We start from the raw sequence: 17,318 nt of genomic DNA, 5'->3' as shown, positions 1-17,318 counted from the left end.
TACCGTGGTCTCCAGGGGTAAACATGTCAGTCACATGTGGTTATGGGCACAGAAACTGAAGCAAAACTGATCTCTTTCCATTATGTAGCACCAAAAGGTGTTACAGATCAACTAGCTTATAACACCTGTATTGAATTTCACCCACCTGTCAATGCATGACTGTGTCTTTGTGTCATCAACCAGATAACATCTGTATGGGATTTCACCACAGACACCGTGTGATCTGTGCGTATGCCCGTCTTCACCGTGTGTGGGCTCCTTAACACCGAGCTTTCAAGTTACAGGAGACCTGCTGAGGTTGAGTGGATGTTAAAAAGTCTGCTGAGGACACATGACAGCATGGCATAAGACAATCCAGAAGTGACCCAAGGTGGTTCACATTAGGGTCACAACCCTTTTGTCTTATGGGCTGGCCTGGGGAGTATAATAGACCACTAAAAGGAACAAAGGGTCTCACTTAAACCCAGTTGTCCCCCAGAGTCAACTGAGATCTTTCCCTAAGCAGGAAGTCTAGGTATGCTGAATGGAGAAGAACACCAAATCGCTTGTATGTGCCCTCTCATTTAGCCTTGTAATCACATAGCGGTGCAATCTAAGGCAGTCACTCTGACATTAGACACATAAAACTTGCCTTTCCTGATTGTTGCCTGTCTTTGGATTCTTTTAAAAAGATTCAGCTTCCACAGAGTTGGTAAGCGAACGCAATTGTTTATTTTTTTGTGCTTATACCAAAGTTGAATCAGCATCTACACATTAAAGAGGAGATGAGATATCTGGCTTTATATGAGTGTGCCATTGCTTCAGTTGAAAGAATGTCTAATTTTAGTCTGATGTTTTTTAGGGAAACTAATGCACAAATGTAGGAACCTCTCCTCAAAGTGTGATGACAGAATCCAAAAAACAGAACTGGGACGTTTCATTTTAATTTCAATTTCAGTTTCTATTTAGGGTTTTTTGGGGGGAGTTTTTAAAGAATTCTTTTAAATAAACCATGTGCGTGGAAGCCCAAGTATAAAATAACAAAACAAGCTTCCCCTCATATGCTTGTGACTGTCTGGCTGTGAGTCATGTAGGAGAAATCACCAGTGGGTTTATTTAGGAAACGAGGACGTCTTAAGGGTAAGATAAAGTTTTTGAGTTTTTAATGAGTCACACATTGTGTCTGTATGTTAACTGCGAGAGTGCAGCGCTCTCATGCTTTTCATCTCCCATCCACTCTTGAGGATGTAGCCACAGAATTTTTACACATACTGGAAAGGCTTGTTTTTGACTCTGCACTCCCAGTGTGGTAAGCTAATTTTTCAGCTCCTTCCAGATGGTGTTTTAACTCTGCCTATAATAATAAAGTAGGTTCTTTTTTCCTTTGTGAAAAGGTTGCACTTTCAACTTGTGATCTTTTTATGTGCCAAAGTGCTTTGGTCGGGTTAGCAGTGTAGATATCCTTATTTCTTTTTTTTTTTTTTTATCTTTGCGCTGTTTCTCCAAACGTTCCACATCTCTTTCTGTCTTTCTCATAAATGCAACATTTATGGCATTCGCAAGACCTAGATTACAGAGCTACAGTTTTATGTGTCTCACTGAAGCAGTGCATCCAAAACCTCTTTTGTTTTATTTTAGATATGATTGAAACACTGCTTCTACAGTTAACTTCTCTCTCTGCTGTGGTGGAATATCTCCATGAAGAACCAGTGGCACCACATGTGAACTGGCCTCAGGCATGCTGCTCTGACTAGCTCAGCTGACTGGCAGCATGCAGAGAGGGTATTCTGTAAGGGTGCTTACAGGGTTCCCACTCACATCCTTTTCTAATAGGACATTATTGTTTACTACCGTTTAGTTGTTTTTCTGCCCTTTTGCGCTCTTGATGATATATTTGAGAATGATGAGAAGAGTTTTTTCATTCAGAGTGCATGTGAATAAGATTCAAACTGTGTGCCATAACGGGATCCACCCTCACAAAAAGAGCTGCAGATACACATTCAAATTCCAAAGGCGGGTCTCGCTGGAATCCAGTTCGGTTTGGCCCCATCCTGTCGCTTCAGAGCTTCAGAATGATCCTAGTGGCTGTCCTCTGGCCCTGCCCAGCACTCCTCATAGGGTCGGGCTGCAGGAGCCACAGACATTCACAACTGGTAGACATCTTGGCTCAGAGGAGGGAGGTGCGTCAGTTCAGCTGTTGCAGGACAGCTGGCTTTCTGGAGGTGTCTGATAGAGGGCCACCAGCTTTGCCTCAAGCCCAAAATGTGATATTATACTTTTGCCTGATATTTGTTTATGACAGAACCAGAAGAAAATGTTGCTTTGAACATTGGCAAAATGGATGTGACATTGTCCTCAGCGAATCCTCTTTGTCTTCTCAGTTTCCTTCCTCTACGCAGATCGCAGCATTCCCATTGGTTTGTGCTCTGAGGTGTTTGTGTAGCAGAAGCTTGGCCCCGTGACCTCATTTCCTCTTCCTGTCCAGCCAATGTTAATAATAACCCCTGTTTTTCAGACCCCACTATTCCCAGGGGGTACATTTAAGAACTTCCAAATCCGTATCCCTATCCGCCAAAGTGACTCAGCTGATGGCTTTTCCAACAACAGTTATTCCAGGCAGGAAAGAAAGGAGAGACAGAACATCTGCTGACAGCAGAGTCCCCATAGTATATTTAGCTGGTTATTGAGACGATCTGACCACTGCAGTATTCAGAACAGTGACAGAGAGGTATCTGGGACTGTGTTTCTGGGTGCAAGACACCAGAGCTGCTGGTGAATCTAATTGAAATTTGCTGACCGTTAAGTTGATTAGCTGCCTCAGAGGCCAATCAGATTACCCTGTTGGTTTCCAAAGGGCCTCTAACTTCATTTTATCTTACATTTTCTCTATCTTCCTAAAGGTGTCACATGCTAGCCCTGGGCTCTGAATGAAGGGTTTTGTAAGTGCATATGGGCATAGCATAGGTGTATGCACATGCTCTGTGTATGTCTAATCATGTGTGCTTGAGAAATAGTTGAAATGGAGATTATCTCTTTGCAAATAGTGAGAGATTTAGAAAACTCTGGAGTGTTTTTACAGTCCCAGTGATAATTATCATGTGTCTTTTTATCTCTGTGATAAATTGCCCTGCATAATCCCCACCTTCAGCTATCATTCAGCAAACACCTGACATGTAGCCTACTAGCAGGCAACACACCCTTTCTAAACAACTTTCATTGTGGTTAGTATAAAGTTCAGGCCTGTTCAGTGTTACATAAGAGCCTGACTGTTTGCCTGACTGACTCTGGACGTTGAAGATGGCTCTTTCAGGTTCAGCCTCTTCCCTGACCCCCCCCTTATTGCCGTCGTTGAGGGGAGGCGTCTCCGTGACGATGGCACAGCCATGCATTGTGTGACGCTCCCCACACAGCCACAGAGGCCCCTGAATGAGCCCTGAGGAATGCCAGCCTTCCCGCTCATTCCCTTGCTGCACTCTCCCACGACTAATCCCCACCCCTTCTCATTTACACATGCTCACACCCTCCTCTCTTGTCTCTCATGCTCAGTTTTCCTCCCCCCCAGCAGTCGTCTCCCCACTCTAGGCCTGTTTTTATTTTCTCACCATTGTGCTGTCTTTGTGTCTCTTTTGGTTCAGTGTTTGTAATCATACTTTATTTGGTTAACCTGGGGTTTACTGATATGCGATTGTTGTTGTAGCTGTATAATGGGATTAGAGGCTTTGGATAGATATCGAAGACACTGTAAACCCTTACCGCTCGAGTTGGCTACCGGCCCCCATGCGATTGTGATGATCATTGTTGCACCGAACTCCCTGCTGACATCCAACATAATGTGCCAATGCTGGAGGGGGTGAATATGCTAGACCTTTGCTGAGCCTGACTGGGACAATGGTATACAGACAACACAGACAATGCCTGACAAAATCTCTCTCCCAACACTGTAAGCTGTACTTAGCAGGATGCTCCTCACAGGCCTATGAATTTCTTCAGTTTTCATTCCCTGGAGAATAGTCTGTTTAATGTTGCTCCTGAATCCATCATAAGATATAATGAAGATGTCCGTAACATAAAATGAAGCATATAAGAGGGTCCAAGTATGTGGAATTTCCCATGTATGAAGTGAAACATTTAGTAAAGCTGTGTATAAACTCCGTTATTAAGATTCAGCCCATATTTCCGCCCAGGGAGCAGTGTGTGAACATTACATTTGGCATTTCCTGTTTGTGTTACATATGGGGAAGCCCTCTCTCAAACCTTCCAGAGGACCTTCTCAGACAGGAAGTGGTGGTCACTACTATCTCAGGGTCAGTCCTCATAAAGTGCGTCATCCACCCAGCAAGAACATAAAAGACAGATTCATGTTTTGTTTTTTTTTTTTACAGTCGGCCGTCACGTGAACCCCAGAGATTGTTTTATGAGCGTTTTGATTTGTTTGTGGATAATGGAAGGGGAATTTGATTGTTGTGGTTTTGTGTGTGAGGTCTGCTATGCTCTTTGGGCGTCCAATTATAAGGAAAGCCTTGATGTTAGATGTGTGAGCTGTTCCTGCTGTAGCAAACCGGTGCTAAGCGGTCAGCTGCTGAGGTGGGGATGATTTTGTAGTATTTGTATCACCCCACCTCCTCCCACTTGACAGGAGACAGGAGTGAGAAAACATACACTGTTTCAAAGAGTACAAACAGTGGCTTCTCATGTTTACAGCTGTCACCTATCAGCCCCCCCCCCTTCCACATCATATAACCATACACACTCACACTTGCTTGTAACAACTAAACAGTGGTGGTTTGAGGTGAATCCCATCCATGAGAGCTTCTTGTCTTCACACGTGTCTCTGTGTGTGTGTGTGTGTGTTATTTAGGCAGTAAACTTTCTTGATTGGTCTCAGTGAGGTGGGGGCTTGGAGCATTCCCAACAACAGTGGTTGTGGCAGGCTGTCTTGGAGCTTTGCCAGGTGGCTGAGAACCAGCTGTTTACAGGCCCTGCCTGGATGGTGAATCTGTGGGACCGTTTGAAGATGAGAGACTGTTTACATTCAAACTGCTGAGGTGGAGTGTGACTCACTCTATTGACGGGGGGTGGCACAGGGTCCTGAGGGAAAGAGAGAGAGAGAGAGAATGCAGAGCTGTAGCTTGGATGACTAAAAGGAAGTTTGCCGTTGGCTCGAGGACCTCAGGGGAATTGTTTCAGCATTGTTCCAGAGAGATGTGGGGAGGAGAGGGGGGTCACTCCGCCTCTTTCTCTCCACCCTCTGCGTCCTCTTACTGCCGTTACAGCCCAACTCTCAACTGAATCGTAGTGCTCTTGGAAAAAAGGAAGCCTTTGAGCACTTGCTCTGGCTCTACACTGATCTGTGTTTATGTTTGGATTAACGAAGACAGAAGGTGATCAGCTTTGATCTAATTAATTAGCCTACTGAATGTTAAGTAGAGGTTGGGCGGAGCGAAGGTAAGTCTCCTTTGCCTGCCTTCAAACTTATTTACCTGTTTGACCTTTGATTAAGCGAGGAAGTCCGTTGAGCTTGTAAATTCTGTACTGCGTCACATGTGTCTTACTCAGGCCAGCCGCCAACTGTGTCCATGCGTGTATGTGTAATAATGCCCGCTTTAGACACACTCATTAGTTTAAGAGGGCAAGTTTTTGATCAGTTGAGGAATGAAAAGTCCTGATTGCTGGGGAAGATTATGAGGCGACAGCAGAGTGGAGGGCAGCAGACCAGAGCAGCATGACCAGATTGATGGCAGATTGTTTTAGGTTGCTGGGATTAGCAGTGGGCCGTTGGGTTTGAAGTTAGCCCAGCCGCTCAACCAAAAGGAGAAGAATTAACCTTTGGACCCGTGTGAAGATCTTCTCAGCTGTGAACTACTGAAGTTCTGACTTCTCTCTGATCAACCTCTTTTCATGTGGCCTGCTGGTTTTCTGTCTAAATGTTCATGCAGTGATTCAGATAGCAGAATTTTATGCTATGTGATAAATCATTTGAGGTAAAAACATTAGCTACTTCACAGACAAACAACTACCAGCAATTTTTATGTATAACAATACCCTATGTATATTCTCCAGACCTCTGAGTCCCACATGTTAGGAGAAACTGTGGATGGGTTTCAGTGAGATGTGTTGTGTTCAGTATTTTTAGGCACAACACACACAAGTTATTGTCTCATGGGTTTGACAAGCCTATTTTGACTGCCAGACTAAAAATGGAGTAGAGTCTTTGGAGGTCAGTGAAATGTTTGGAGAAGAATTTGTGGATTGCTGCTGACTTTTCCCAACACTGTCAGCTTTAGAGTAGATGAAATATAGCGAATGGCTTCATGCCCGTGTCTGATTGAACATGATGATAGTACATTTATGGTACTGTCTGTTGACTGTTTTAGACTTTATTTATACTTTGTTGCTTTGACTGATGTCAAATCTCATTCTGTTTGTGTTTTCTCTCTGTCAGGGATACTTCTCAAAGATGGCAGCCTGCACCCGGTTCTAAGGCGGCTATGTTGGTGAAGGTGAACAGCATGAGCCGTAGCCAGCCCAACCCAACCTTACAGCAGCAGCAGCAGCACCTCCAGAACAGTGCACAGATCAAAGCCAACACCTTCACCCTGCACCCCTCTAGCAACAAGGCCCAAGGAGGACACTTAAGCTCGACCCAGGGGTACAAAACTGCACCTTCTGGCAAAATGGCGGCCGACACACGTCAGGCCCATCACCTGAGAAAAGCCAGCAATGGCAGCTTCTGTTTGGTGACAACAGACAGTAGCCATCCCAGTCCGCTCCTCCACAGGTCACAGACCAGCACACCGCGCCCCGTCTCTCCCCAGTATGGTTGTACTGCCCCAATCTATGACGAGCCAGTTTCAGAAAGTCCCATATATGATGAACCCCCAATAGACATGGAGGTAGAGGGGGCACACCTCTACAACGGACAATCTCTGTCTCGCTTGACACCTACCCATAGCCTCCAAAAGGCCAGACACCTCCAGCACCCTGGTTCATCTCATTCAGGGTCCAGACACAGGAGGAATCCTTCTGCCTCTGACTACAGCCCAGCTGGTCTGGAGTGCATCAAGCACATGGTCAACGTGGACCCCAAACAGGGGCTCCTATCCGGCTCTCCTGTACCCACACGTGCCCCTTCCCCTACCTCCAGACAGGATCCTGTCTTGACCCAGCCTCAGCCACATCCGCAGCCCCAGGCCCACTCTTTGCCCCAGGTTCGGGGCCAGATGAGGGACAGAGAGCCAGGGACCCCAGGCCCAAGTACACTGGACAAGAAGCAAAGCTGGCGGGTCCTTGAGGCCACTGTCCAGCGTGCCATGGAGGCACGACACAGCAGGCAGAGCAGCCAGGCCTCACAGGACTTCCCCTCCTCAACCCCCCAGGCCATAGCAAACTACCAAGACTCTGGTTACTCCACTGGCCCCTCGCCAAGTCTGAGAAGAAAGAGCAGGAGGAGGGTGGGAGCCGGTGGTGGTGCAGGAGGCAGGCCAGGGTCGGTGGGAAGCACTGGGGAGCTGTGCGCCCTCAATGAGAGGCTGATGGCTGAGATGAGGGAGGTGGTGAGTCGCTCAAACACCATGAGGGAGGTGAGAGCGGGGCTGGACCCGGAGATGGGGGAGAGGGTAGTTGTACCTCGGACACGCTCCCCTGCAGACTCACTTCGGTGGTATGGAGGAAGGGAAGGGGGGTCAGCCGGCAGTTGCGCATCACGAGAGGACCTCACCCCCCGGTCACTGAGTAGGGCAGGTAACCATGGCAACCCTGCACTGACCCCTCTGGATATACCAGGGAGGCAGAAAAGGACCTATGAAAAGGTGGACACCTTGGAATTGAGTGTGAATAGCCAGGCCAGCCTGTCCTCACCGGAGACCCCAGGACCGCCCTCCCAGGTAACCCCACCCTCCTACTAGGGTTTGTATGTTGCTGTGTGTGTGTGTGTGTGTGTGTGTGTGTGTGTGTGTGTGTGTGTGATTGTGTGTGTGTACGTGAGAGGAAAACAGCAAGAAGTTAAATTATTGTTAATAACAAAATAGAGATTGTAAGATAATGTGTTTTGGCTATTGCAATATTATGATACTTTAGTGTCTGATTAAGAGCTCAACTCTGTGTTATTGTGTGGTCTATTTACTTCAGCAGGTTTGCTTGGATTCAGCTTTGTTTGGTCTGGAAATGCTGTGATTACAGATGTCTCTCCAGATTCACTATCAGATTAGAGAATAATTCAGTCCCACTGTTTCAAATGAGGCAGAGTCATGCCTGAATAAAGCATCTGTATTATGGGAATTTCTAGCTGCTGCGCTTGTATTGTTTAGTGTGTTTAGCCCTCAGAGAGCTGTAAGTGGAAGAATAGACAGATTGTTATAATGGGCAGAAATATTCCTCTTGACTATTGGGGCAGATAAGATTTTATATTTTAAGTTTGCAGAGCGCTAAAATACAAAGACACATATGTGGAGGTATCATGGCTTATCTTGACGTCAAGGGTCCTGGCACATGATCGAAGATGAAAGAACTGTTTGACTTCTCAAAACAGTTATATAAGTAGCAGCATGTGGAGCCTGTTCCAAGATCTGCTACTTCTAATCTCCAAATCCCCTCTTGCAACAGAATCACACCCCATACATCCATACATTAAAGTGTTTTTTTCAGAAGCGGCCTCACAGCACCTCTGCAACTATAATAATGAACATTTGATTCAAGAGGGAGTACTGGGATGAAAAGAGTACAGCTAATCTGTCTCTTTGAAAATAACACAGAGCATTTTGTGAGTAATGCCTCTTACATTCCAATCTTTAGTGCCAAATTTAGGCAGTGGGCAGGCTGGGCACCACTGACTATAATGGCCACAGTCCCAGCATTACCTGTCATCATCTTACCACCGTCCATCTGCCCTGCACTGCAGGTACTGTATACACATATGCCAGCTCTGTGCTTGGGCATCTGGGCCATGCCAGACCAGAGAGATTCAGGACATGGCTTCCCTTGGTCAGGAAGGAGGGCCGCTGCGGCCCATATGGCCAAAGCTTGGCAGGGAGATGAGAGGGAGGAAGGGGAGGCAGGCTGGTACCAAGGCTTATTGGTACCACTGTAGCTTTAGCATGTTAGACAACAGCCAAGGAGCACTGAGCAGGCCCCCTAAGTCTGTCCTGGAATGTTCTTCAGACCTGCTGTTATATCACTCACACACACCCCCAGATTATGGCTTGCTATGTATGAGCACATTTTCCATATTTTAACATTTTGTTCTTGTCGAAAGACCTTTGAACTTTACTCAAAGACCATGAATAATCCAAACTTTTATAAGTGGAGAGTATTTTTTACTGTGTCACTCAATCCATAGTACAGTATGACCACCCTGTGCATCTGTAAGCTATCTGTAAAACACTGTAATTTACTGAAAGTAGAAGTTGTAGAGCTTGCCCCATTCCTTAGTTAAACGTGTGCTTTGTTGTATTTGATCTTCTGGATCTTCTGTCACCCATTTTAAAAAAAACATCAACTCTGTACGACCGTATAGACTCTCTGCCAAAGCCGAACCTCAGATCTGCTCCATTTGATTGAGAAACCAAAATCTAAAGTCCAGCTTGCCTGGCAGTCATCAAACTCAATATTACATCAGGGTCTCATTGAAAAGACATGTCAATGCGTTTTATGTTCCATTAGTAAATTGAAGCTTTGATTCTGGCTCTGGTTTTCTGTTGTTCCTGGCTGTTTGCAGAGCATGTCTGGGTTACTGGCTTTCCCTATTGAGGGAGGTGAGGTGCTCCTTACAGTCATAAACTCTACCGCAGGGATCACAGGGAGAGCATAGAGCATAGCTTTGGTTTTGCAGGGTAGCTTGGTGGAGGAAGGGGCAGGAGTAAGGACTATTATATTGCTATCTGGTCACCTGCTCCTGAGGCCTGTGATTCCTGTCCTGGTACAATTATTTTCTGGCATTAGTAAATTAATGTGCCGATCCTGCAGTTCCCCCCCCTCGAGCCCCAGCACTGCAGAGCAGAGCTCAGTCGGCAGCCCAGCTGCTAGTGTGACACAGTGAGAACTCTGCAGCTGCACAGTTTGTACTTCTGCTGCACTTTTGCCTCACCCACTCTGCCTTATCCTCCCTCCTCCTCAACTCTTTTCCCCTGTCTCATGTCCACCTCTTGTTCCCGTGCAGGTGGGTACCCTAGAGCTGCAGGCTCAGTTGGAGAGTAGGAAGAAAGGCATGGTGGATGGGCGGACAGCTTCCCTGGGCCCCCACCGCCCTGCCAACCATGACAACAGAGAAGGAGTTGATGGGGCAGGAGAACGAGCACGAGGATCCTCCTTCCAACTCTCCTACGCCACCCTGCGGCAGCCCCCACCTCCCACCATGGGCATGGAGGACTGGGCCAGCAAGCACCTCAACATGCACACACAAGGCCTGTTCCGTCGGCGCGTCTCCATCGCCAACATGCTGTCATGGAACCGTGGGTCCATCAAAAAGCCCATGCTAGTCACTAGCAACCGTGCCGTCAGGAAGGAGGCCTGTGAGATGTTTAAACTGGTGCAGGCATACATGGGAGACAGGCCTTCCCGTCTGGACCGCCGTCACTGTGCCCTGCTCATCGTCACCAAGTGCTGGGACATGCCGGGGCTGCGGGACGAGCTGTATGTGCAGCTGGTGAGGCAGACCACAGGCAATGCCAGCCCCAGGAGCTTGGCGGCAGGCTGGGAGCTGATGGCAGTCAGCTTGGCGTTCTTCGCTCCCTCGCCAAAGTTCCGCTGTTACCTGGAGGGCTACATCCAGAGACACACGGAGCCCACCAGCGACAAGAAATGTGAGTCTCAGACTGAGCAACAGGGTGGGTCAACTTTCTTTCTTTTGTACCTCCCTGTGTTGTCTGATCTTCAACGATGTTTATGTAGGCCAGAGAGATGTCTCACTTTTAAAAATGAAATTAGCATGTTCTTCTTTCTCTTCCTGTGGAATATGAATTTAATTAAGTCAGGATGATGGTGATAATCTGATTGTCGGCCTTGTGTTTATCGAGCTGACCATCAGAGATTTGACCTTTGCTATTATCTGTTTCATAGTGACTCAGTTCATATTGGAACAGCAGGAACTGAAGCTGAAGAAGAATTCAAAGTCCAGAAAGAAGCGGAAACAGAATACTGATGAGGAAGAAGGTACATCTCATTTACTTGCTCTCCAGTAGAACAGTGGATCCTCCATTTGTCCAAGCGTATCTCTTTGTCAGAGCACAAAGTGTAGTAGGTAGGGGAGGGAGTCTTCAAGATGTTTTTCTACTTTCTTGCTGGCTGGAGTCTCTAAGCAATGCAAGCCATTACAAATCTAACATATCGCTCCCTGTAGAGTGACCACTCTGACTGGGATGGAAAATTCAGATGAGTGCACGCTGATGTACTTGCAGACACAATGAATGGGTTTCACAGAAAGCTGAGCTGAAAAAAATATGTAGGATGAGAAGAAAGTTCTCCCTCTAAGCACACAATGGACCACACTGTGAGTCATGTAAGTGGTCTCTCCTGTTACTTGCATGTCAGACAACCATTTAAGGGGAAACCTACTCATCAGCACTTGCCCTCATTAGAGCAGCCCACACTGCCAGCTCTGGTGATGATGCTACCAGAGAGGAACCCAAACATCTCACTGCAGACACCACAGCAGTGGCCTCACACATTGTCCTTCAGTGACTCAGACTCAGTGCTTTATGCTGGAAAAGCTCCAAATGACTAAGAGGTCAAAGAGAAAGCCTACTGAACAGTTGTGACTAATTCCAAAGGTCTTTTAGAGAGAATCTTGATGAAAGCCAACATGAAAAAAAGACCCACATGTACAAAAACAGCATGTGAGCTGTTGTTTTGTTAATGGATAAAGGAGCTGGAACACACGTACATTGTGTCTCACCAGTGTGAAGAGAGTAGGAGTCACATGTGGGAACTGGAGGCCTCTTGTCAGCCCAGACCTGGCCTGGTCTGGGCTTGGAAACTGACTTCTTTGGGCTTGGGGCCCGGGGGTGCGTCTGTAGCCAGCACTTGTATTATTGTAGATATTTCTCATAAACAATAACCAAGACGAGACTGAAGTTGTCTTCTCAACATCCTCTATTGCCTGTGTTTTTGTTGTGGAGTTAAGCTTCAGCCCGTGTGCAGACAGGTGTCATGCCGTTCTCAGCCTGGTACGGTACACTCAAGCTCCTAATGAGCTCGTATTTCTCCTGAGCTTTTGGTTGCCTTTGCTTGTTGTTGTTGTTTTCATGCCATCGAACCTGATGTAAATATAGACCACCGGTAGTGTTTAAACCCTTTCTCACTTCAGCACTGGGGCTCTGCACTCTTGCTTTTCTCCGTTTAAGTGTACAGCCTCTATGTTGGGAGCCTTGGGAAAAAGAGACCGTCTTTGCCAAGATCAAGGGCAAATTATTGGTATGATCTCTCTAATTAGACATAATTATAGTCAAACTCGGCCAGATTAGCAGCAGTTGCGAGAGCGTGCATGGGAGTCACCTGTTTGCCATAAATCTGGGGGCTTTGACTATAGGGAACATGCTGGAAAGTGTTTGTTACTTTTTTAATCACAGCCGTGGGTTTGTCCATCTGGCCCTGGTTTGGGTAGCTGATACAGTAGAGATTCTGGGAACTGGAATGGACCTCATGAGAGCTCAGTGTTTGGTGTAAACTTGAGTTACCACAGCAATGAAAGAGGGGGGTGATTAATTTTCATGAGCACACACGACGACCAAACAATCAAGGTTTTCTGTAAGCGTTTTGTTTGAGAACTAGAAGTGTGCACAATCGCTAACTTTTTAGGGACTTCTGTTGCTAGTGTCTCCTTGAAGTACGACCCGCCTCAGAAAACAACATTGCTCTAATGCAGTTCACTTCCGAAATAGATCTGGGCCCTACAGTAGCTGCTTTAGGGCAGGTAGCAACGAGGGAGCTTCTGTGTTTCTCATTTTCTTTGGAGGCCCTTTATGTCTGTGTACGCTGATGAATCACCTGAACGTTGGATGTGTAGGCCGGATCCTGCCTCTAAAGCTTTTGTTCAACAGCAGTAAATCTTCCCTCAGCCTGACAGTTTTGCCGAGCCTGCTCTAATCCCCATATGCCAGAATCACACCGTCAACATGTCTCTCCAATTACCACTGCCTGCCTCTCAGACACTATTTGACATCTGTGAAAAAAAAAAACACAGTTTGTCCTATTTGTGAGAATAATTTATTATTTTGTGTGTTCAGTGATGTCTCATACTAAAGGGTTTTACTTCGGGTCTTTGAGGTCATAACAATGGCGTACATATTGTCTCTGGTGGAGACTGAATTTTTCTCTTCTTTCAACCCACAGGTCTGCCTATTAGCACATATGCCAAGTTCTGCCATCGCAAACTGCAGAAGGTGGCGATCACCGGAGGCAAAAAGGTAAGCTAAAATACGTTGCTTTCACGTGATAAAAACGTAGACAGTATCAGTTTGACAGTTGTGATTTGGATCTGAGTCATCGTAAATACCGTCACAGAGAGAGACATAATTACAGGCACACTGACAGAGTCACAGGTAGAGACATAAACACAGACTCAGTCATAGAAGCGCAGCTGCAGACACAATCGTGATTAGTATCATAGTCCCTGACATACTCGGGTAGTAAATCTTCTTCTTCTTTCCTCGCCTCTCACCCCTCCAGGGTCTACGCAAGCCCACCTTGGAGGAGATCGACCACAGTAGGCGGGCCATCGTCACTCCCTCCCTGTTTGGCAGTTCTCTGGAAGAGGTGATGGAGAGGCAGAGCGAGCTCTTCCCAGACAGGAAACTGCCCTGGGTGCAGGTTCAGCTTTCCCAGTATGTTCTGGCTCTGGGCGGGGCTCAGACAGAGGGCATCTTCAGGTAAGATAGACTGAACTTGGCCAATTACAGCGAGAGAGGTGGAGTCTAGGAAATTAGAAGGGGATCTTATGTACTATATGTGTTTGTGTGAGCTTTATTGTATGTATAGTGTGTATAAACAAATGTGTGTGGTCTCCTGTATCCCTGTATTTAAACGTAGGCTCTCCCTGTGTACAGTACACAGAACAGACAGCAGAACAAACACCAGCACTGTTTAATTTGATACTTCATAATGTGTGTTTACATTACTGCTTAAGCTTACAAGCACGTGGGAGCTTCACATCTGTGTGTTTGTGTAGGGTTTTCTCCAGCAAATTCAATTCCGTAACATCTTGACTTGTTTAGGAAAGTGTTCCCTTTCGTCAAACCCTATACGGCTCTCCCTGTGAAACTGTGCTCCTACACGGGGACTTTCCGGAACAGCGTGTGTTGTTTGATTATATTATGTTTATTCTGTTTTTGTTTCGTTCCAAAGAAGTACTGCAAACAAAGAACACAGCACTTTCAGCCACCAGGCCACATTTGAAGCCAATTGGGTGTGCATGAGTAATGGATTTGCCACAGGGCATGGAGAATCTGTACTGATAGAGGTAGAGGGCCCTCTTGTGAGCGCTGAGTGTAACTGACTTTTTTTTTTTTTAATTTTTTAGGGTGCCTGGAGACATTGATGAAGTGAACGCGTTGAAGCTCCAAGTTGACCAGTGGAGGATCCCAGAGAATCTCTCTGACCCCAACGTTCCAGGTGAGGGAGGAAGTATTTTGCATAAAAACATCTGGTTTCTTGTGACGGCCATGTGTATATGCTTGGTTTGAATATGAATACTGAGAGTGTGTTTTGTCCCGTTCAGCCTCTCTCATGAAGCTTTGGTATCGGGAGCTGGAGGAACCTCTCATCCCGATGAACTTCTACAAGCAGTGCGTCAGTAACTGTGACGACCCAGTGGCGGCCATCGCCGTGGTTCAGTCCCTGCCTGAGCTCAACAGACTGGTGCTCTGCTACTTCATCCACTTCCTGCAGGTAACCAACACGTCAACAAAGATTTATGAACCCCACACACAAAAGCACTTCCCTTTATTTACCCCAGCCGGGCCCCCAAAGTCCACTAACACCATCATGACCAATCTGTACAGGTTTCTCCGTCCTTGTCTTGTGTTTCCATATTTCCTTTACTTTAATGAAGAAGCACCATGTTACCTTTGCCCCTCTCCCACACACAACCCTATTTGTAATATTATATTCAGCCCTGAAAACAAGGTCATTATTGCCAACTAAAACTAACACAACAAAAGAATTCAAATAAAAAACTGAATTAAAACTCAAAGTCAAATTATTTTAATTTTAGTTTAATCTGATATTTTATTTTGTGTGGTGCTTATTAGAGTTTCGGGTTGTATTTACTGATTGAAGGACACATTGTTACAATTTTAAAAGTAAATTTTTATTGTTTATTTCTACACAACTCCTCCTGCATGCAATTCTTGTGGTGAACATCAATCTGATGCCTTCAAAAATGTATTAACCCTACAAAAAACTAAACCTCACAGTTGTTCAAAACTAAAACTAAACTCATTATAACATTTAAAATAAAAACATGAAGCCTTTGAGCTCTTGGATAATTGAGTGTGACTCATACATTACTCACTGCAGGTCAAAGGTCATCCTGTACACTCAGCCTTGCTCACTGCTTCCGCTCTCCTTTCACCCTGGTTATTTCTAGGTATTCGCTCAGCCATCCAACGTGGCTATAACCAAGATGGATGTAAACAACCTGGCCATGGTGATGGCCCCCAACTGCCTTCGATGCCAATCAGACGATCCACGGATCATCTTCGAGAACACGCGCAAAGAGATGTCCTTCCTGAGAATGCTCATCGTTCACCTGGACACCAGTTTCATCGAAGGGGTGGTGTAGACACTGTAAAGCACAGAGCCCACCTCAGGTGCTGAATCAGCCCTCCAGCATATCCAATTACACATGTACAATCATGCATAAACACTGTTTCTGTTCAGACCACACTGGAAACTCTTGGGGTGAGATATTACACCTCTTACGACAGAGAGTGAAAGCAGCTTGGACTTTGGACCCTGGTTCTCACTTGTTTTCTAACTGAGAGACAGTACACTTTGAGTTAGGTTTCACTGTGTTTTTTGATACTAAAATCAACAGTGACGGCTTTAAAGTGGCTCACTTTAATGACTATTTTCTAACCCCTGCATGTGAAAACAGATTGACTGTTTCATTTCTTACTGACTGGGTAGTACTAGTTTCATTGGACAACTGGGCTGTGTAAAGTGAGAGTCTTACAGTATTTACTTCAGAAGTATTCACTTGCACAACAAAAGTAAAGAAAGCAGCGTCAACACTCTGCTTTTGTTTTTTTTTTCACTCTGGTTTCATTCAAGCGTGTTTGTGTGTGTGTGTGATTGTCAGCGAGTGAACGAAAAGACACGGACTTCTTTTATCGTGTACAGAAAAAAAAGTAAAAACTTGTTATGGTGTCTTATTAATAAGCTTGCCTGTGCTGTTTCGAGTAGTTGTACTGATAGCTGGTCTCCTCGTATTTCTCTTTACGAGACGCAAGAAGCTGCGCCGCCACAACTATTTTGACAGAGTACATAGCCGTAATTTCAAAGCACATACTGGAAGCATGTGCAGAAAAAGCTCTTTGTGACGGATGGTGGCGATTTTCTTCTAAGAAAACAAACTTGGAAGTGCTTTGATTTTTACAACTCTACACACTCAAGTGAAGCCAGACAAGAGTGTTTAATTGCAGTTTATGTCATGTGGGAGGTTTGTTATTCAACTGATAATACTCTTTCTCTATTATCTGTAAGTCCTTCAGTTGGAATTGTGTTCTCTTCTGTTTGTGGTCTGTATGTTTTTTGGCTCAGGTCTTCTCATAAAACGGGTGTTGGATGTGATAACTGTACACAGCCTCCCTCACAAACTGACAATTGGATCCATCTACCACAAACCCCTGTACTGAGACTATTGTTCAACTGTCAAGCACTATGAGAATGTAGATAAAGCTTTTTGTCTCTCAGGCTTTGCCAATGTAAATAAATTCTGCGTGTAAATAGTATTAACTCTCTGTAAGTGTATTCTAATGATCCAGGTTAAGGGTGAAGCTAAATGTTGCTGTAAAGAGCAAAAGTGTTTTTGTAATTAACTTGTTCATTTCTCTGCTGTAACCGCCTGCCTTTTGAACATAGGACTGATTCAAACCACTTTCCGTGTGTGTATATGTGTGTTTGCATACCTTCTTGTTATAATATGGAATGGCTGTCCATAAATAAAGGTTTGTTAAATTGTACATCGGAGGCCTCCTGCTTATTTTTGGGGTATGTTTACCTACAGTTTGAAATTAGATTACAGAGAGGAGACAGGAAATGGGAGTGGGGGGGGGGCAGGAAGCTGCAACCACATGGACAATGTCACTAGCCAACATTTAATTTGTCTCTTGTAAAGACGGTACATA

General features: G+C 45.5%; 1 protein-coding gene across 4 annotated transcripts in view; it reads left to right on the top strand.

Annotated features, from left to right (window-relative positions):
- arhgap46a (Rho GTPase activating protein 46a) overlaps positions 1–17,153 on the top strand; it is a 30,989-nt gene extending 13,836 nt beyond the window's left edge. For 2 of the 4 annotated variants that reach the window (XM_051414220.1, XM_051414222.1), the window contains exons 3-10: positions 6,422–7,862; positions 10,133–10,799; positions 11,032–11,124; positions 13,303–13,376; positions 13,639–13,838; positions 14,489–14,580; positions 14,687–14,856; positions 15,557–17,153. In XM_051414220.1, coding sequence (XP_051270180.1) covers positions 6,422–7,862; positions 10,133–10,799; positions 11,032–11,124; positions 13,303–13,376; positions 13,639–13,838; positions 14,489–14,580; positions 14,687–14,856; positions 15,557–15,751 — 2,932 coding nt within the window. In that variant the 3' untranslated portion in view covers positions 15,752–17,153. Of the gene's footprint in view, positions 1–5,269; positions 5,425–6,421; positions 7,863–10,132; positions 10,800–11,031; positions 11,125–13,302; positions 13,377–13,638; positions 13,839–14,488; positions 14,581–14,686; positions 14,857–15,556 lie in introns of those variants that run through there. The other 2 variants (XM_051414223.1, XM_051414221.1) reach the window with 2 other exon arrangements.
- The last annotated feature ends 165 nt before the right edge of the window (positions 17,154–17,318 follow it).

This window comes from Dicentrarchus labrax, unplaced genomic scaffold (assembly GCF_905237075.1).
Source record: "Dicentrarchus labrax unplaced genomic scaffold, dlabrax2021, whole genome shotgun sequence".
Taxonomy (NCBI): domain Eukaryota; kingdom Metazoa; phylum Chordata; class Actinopteri; family Moronidae; genus Dicentrarchus; species Dicentrarchus labrax.
This window is presented reverse-complemented; position numbering and strand designations above follow the sequence as displayed.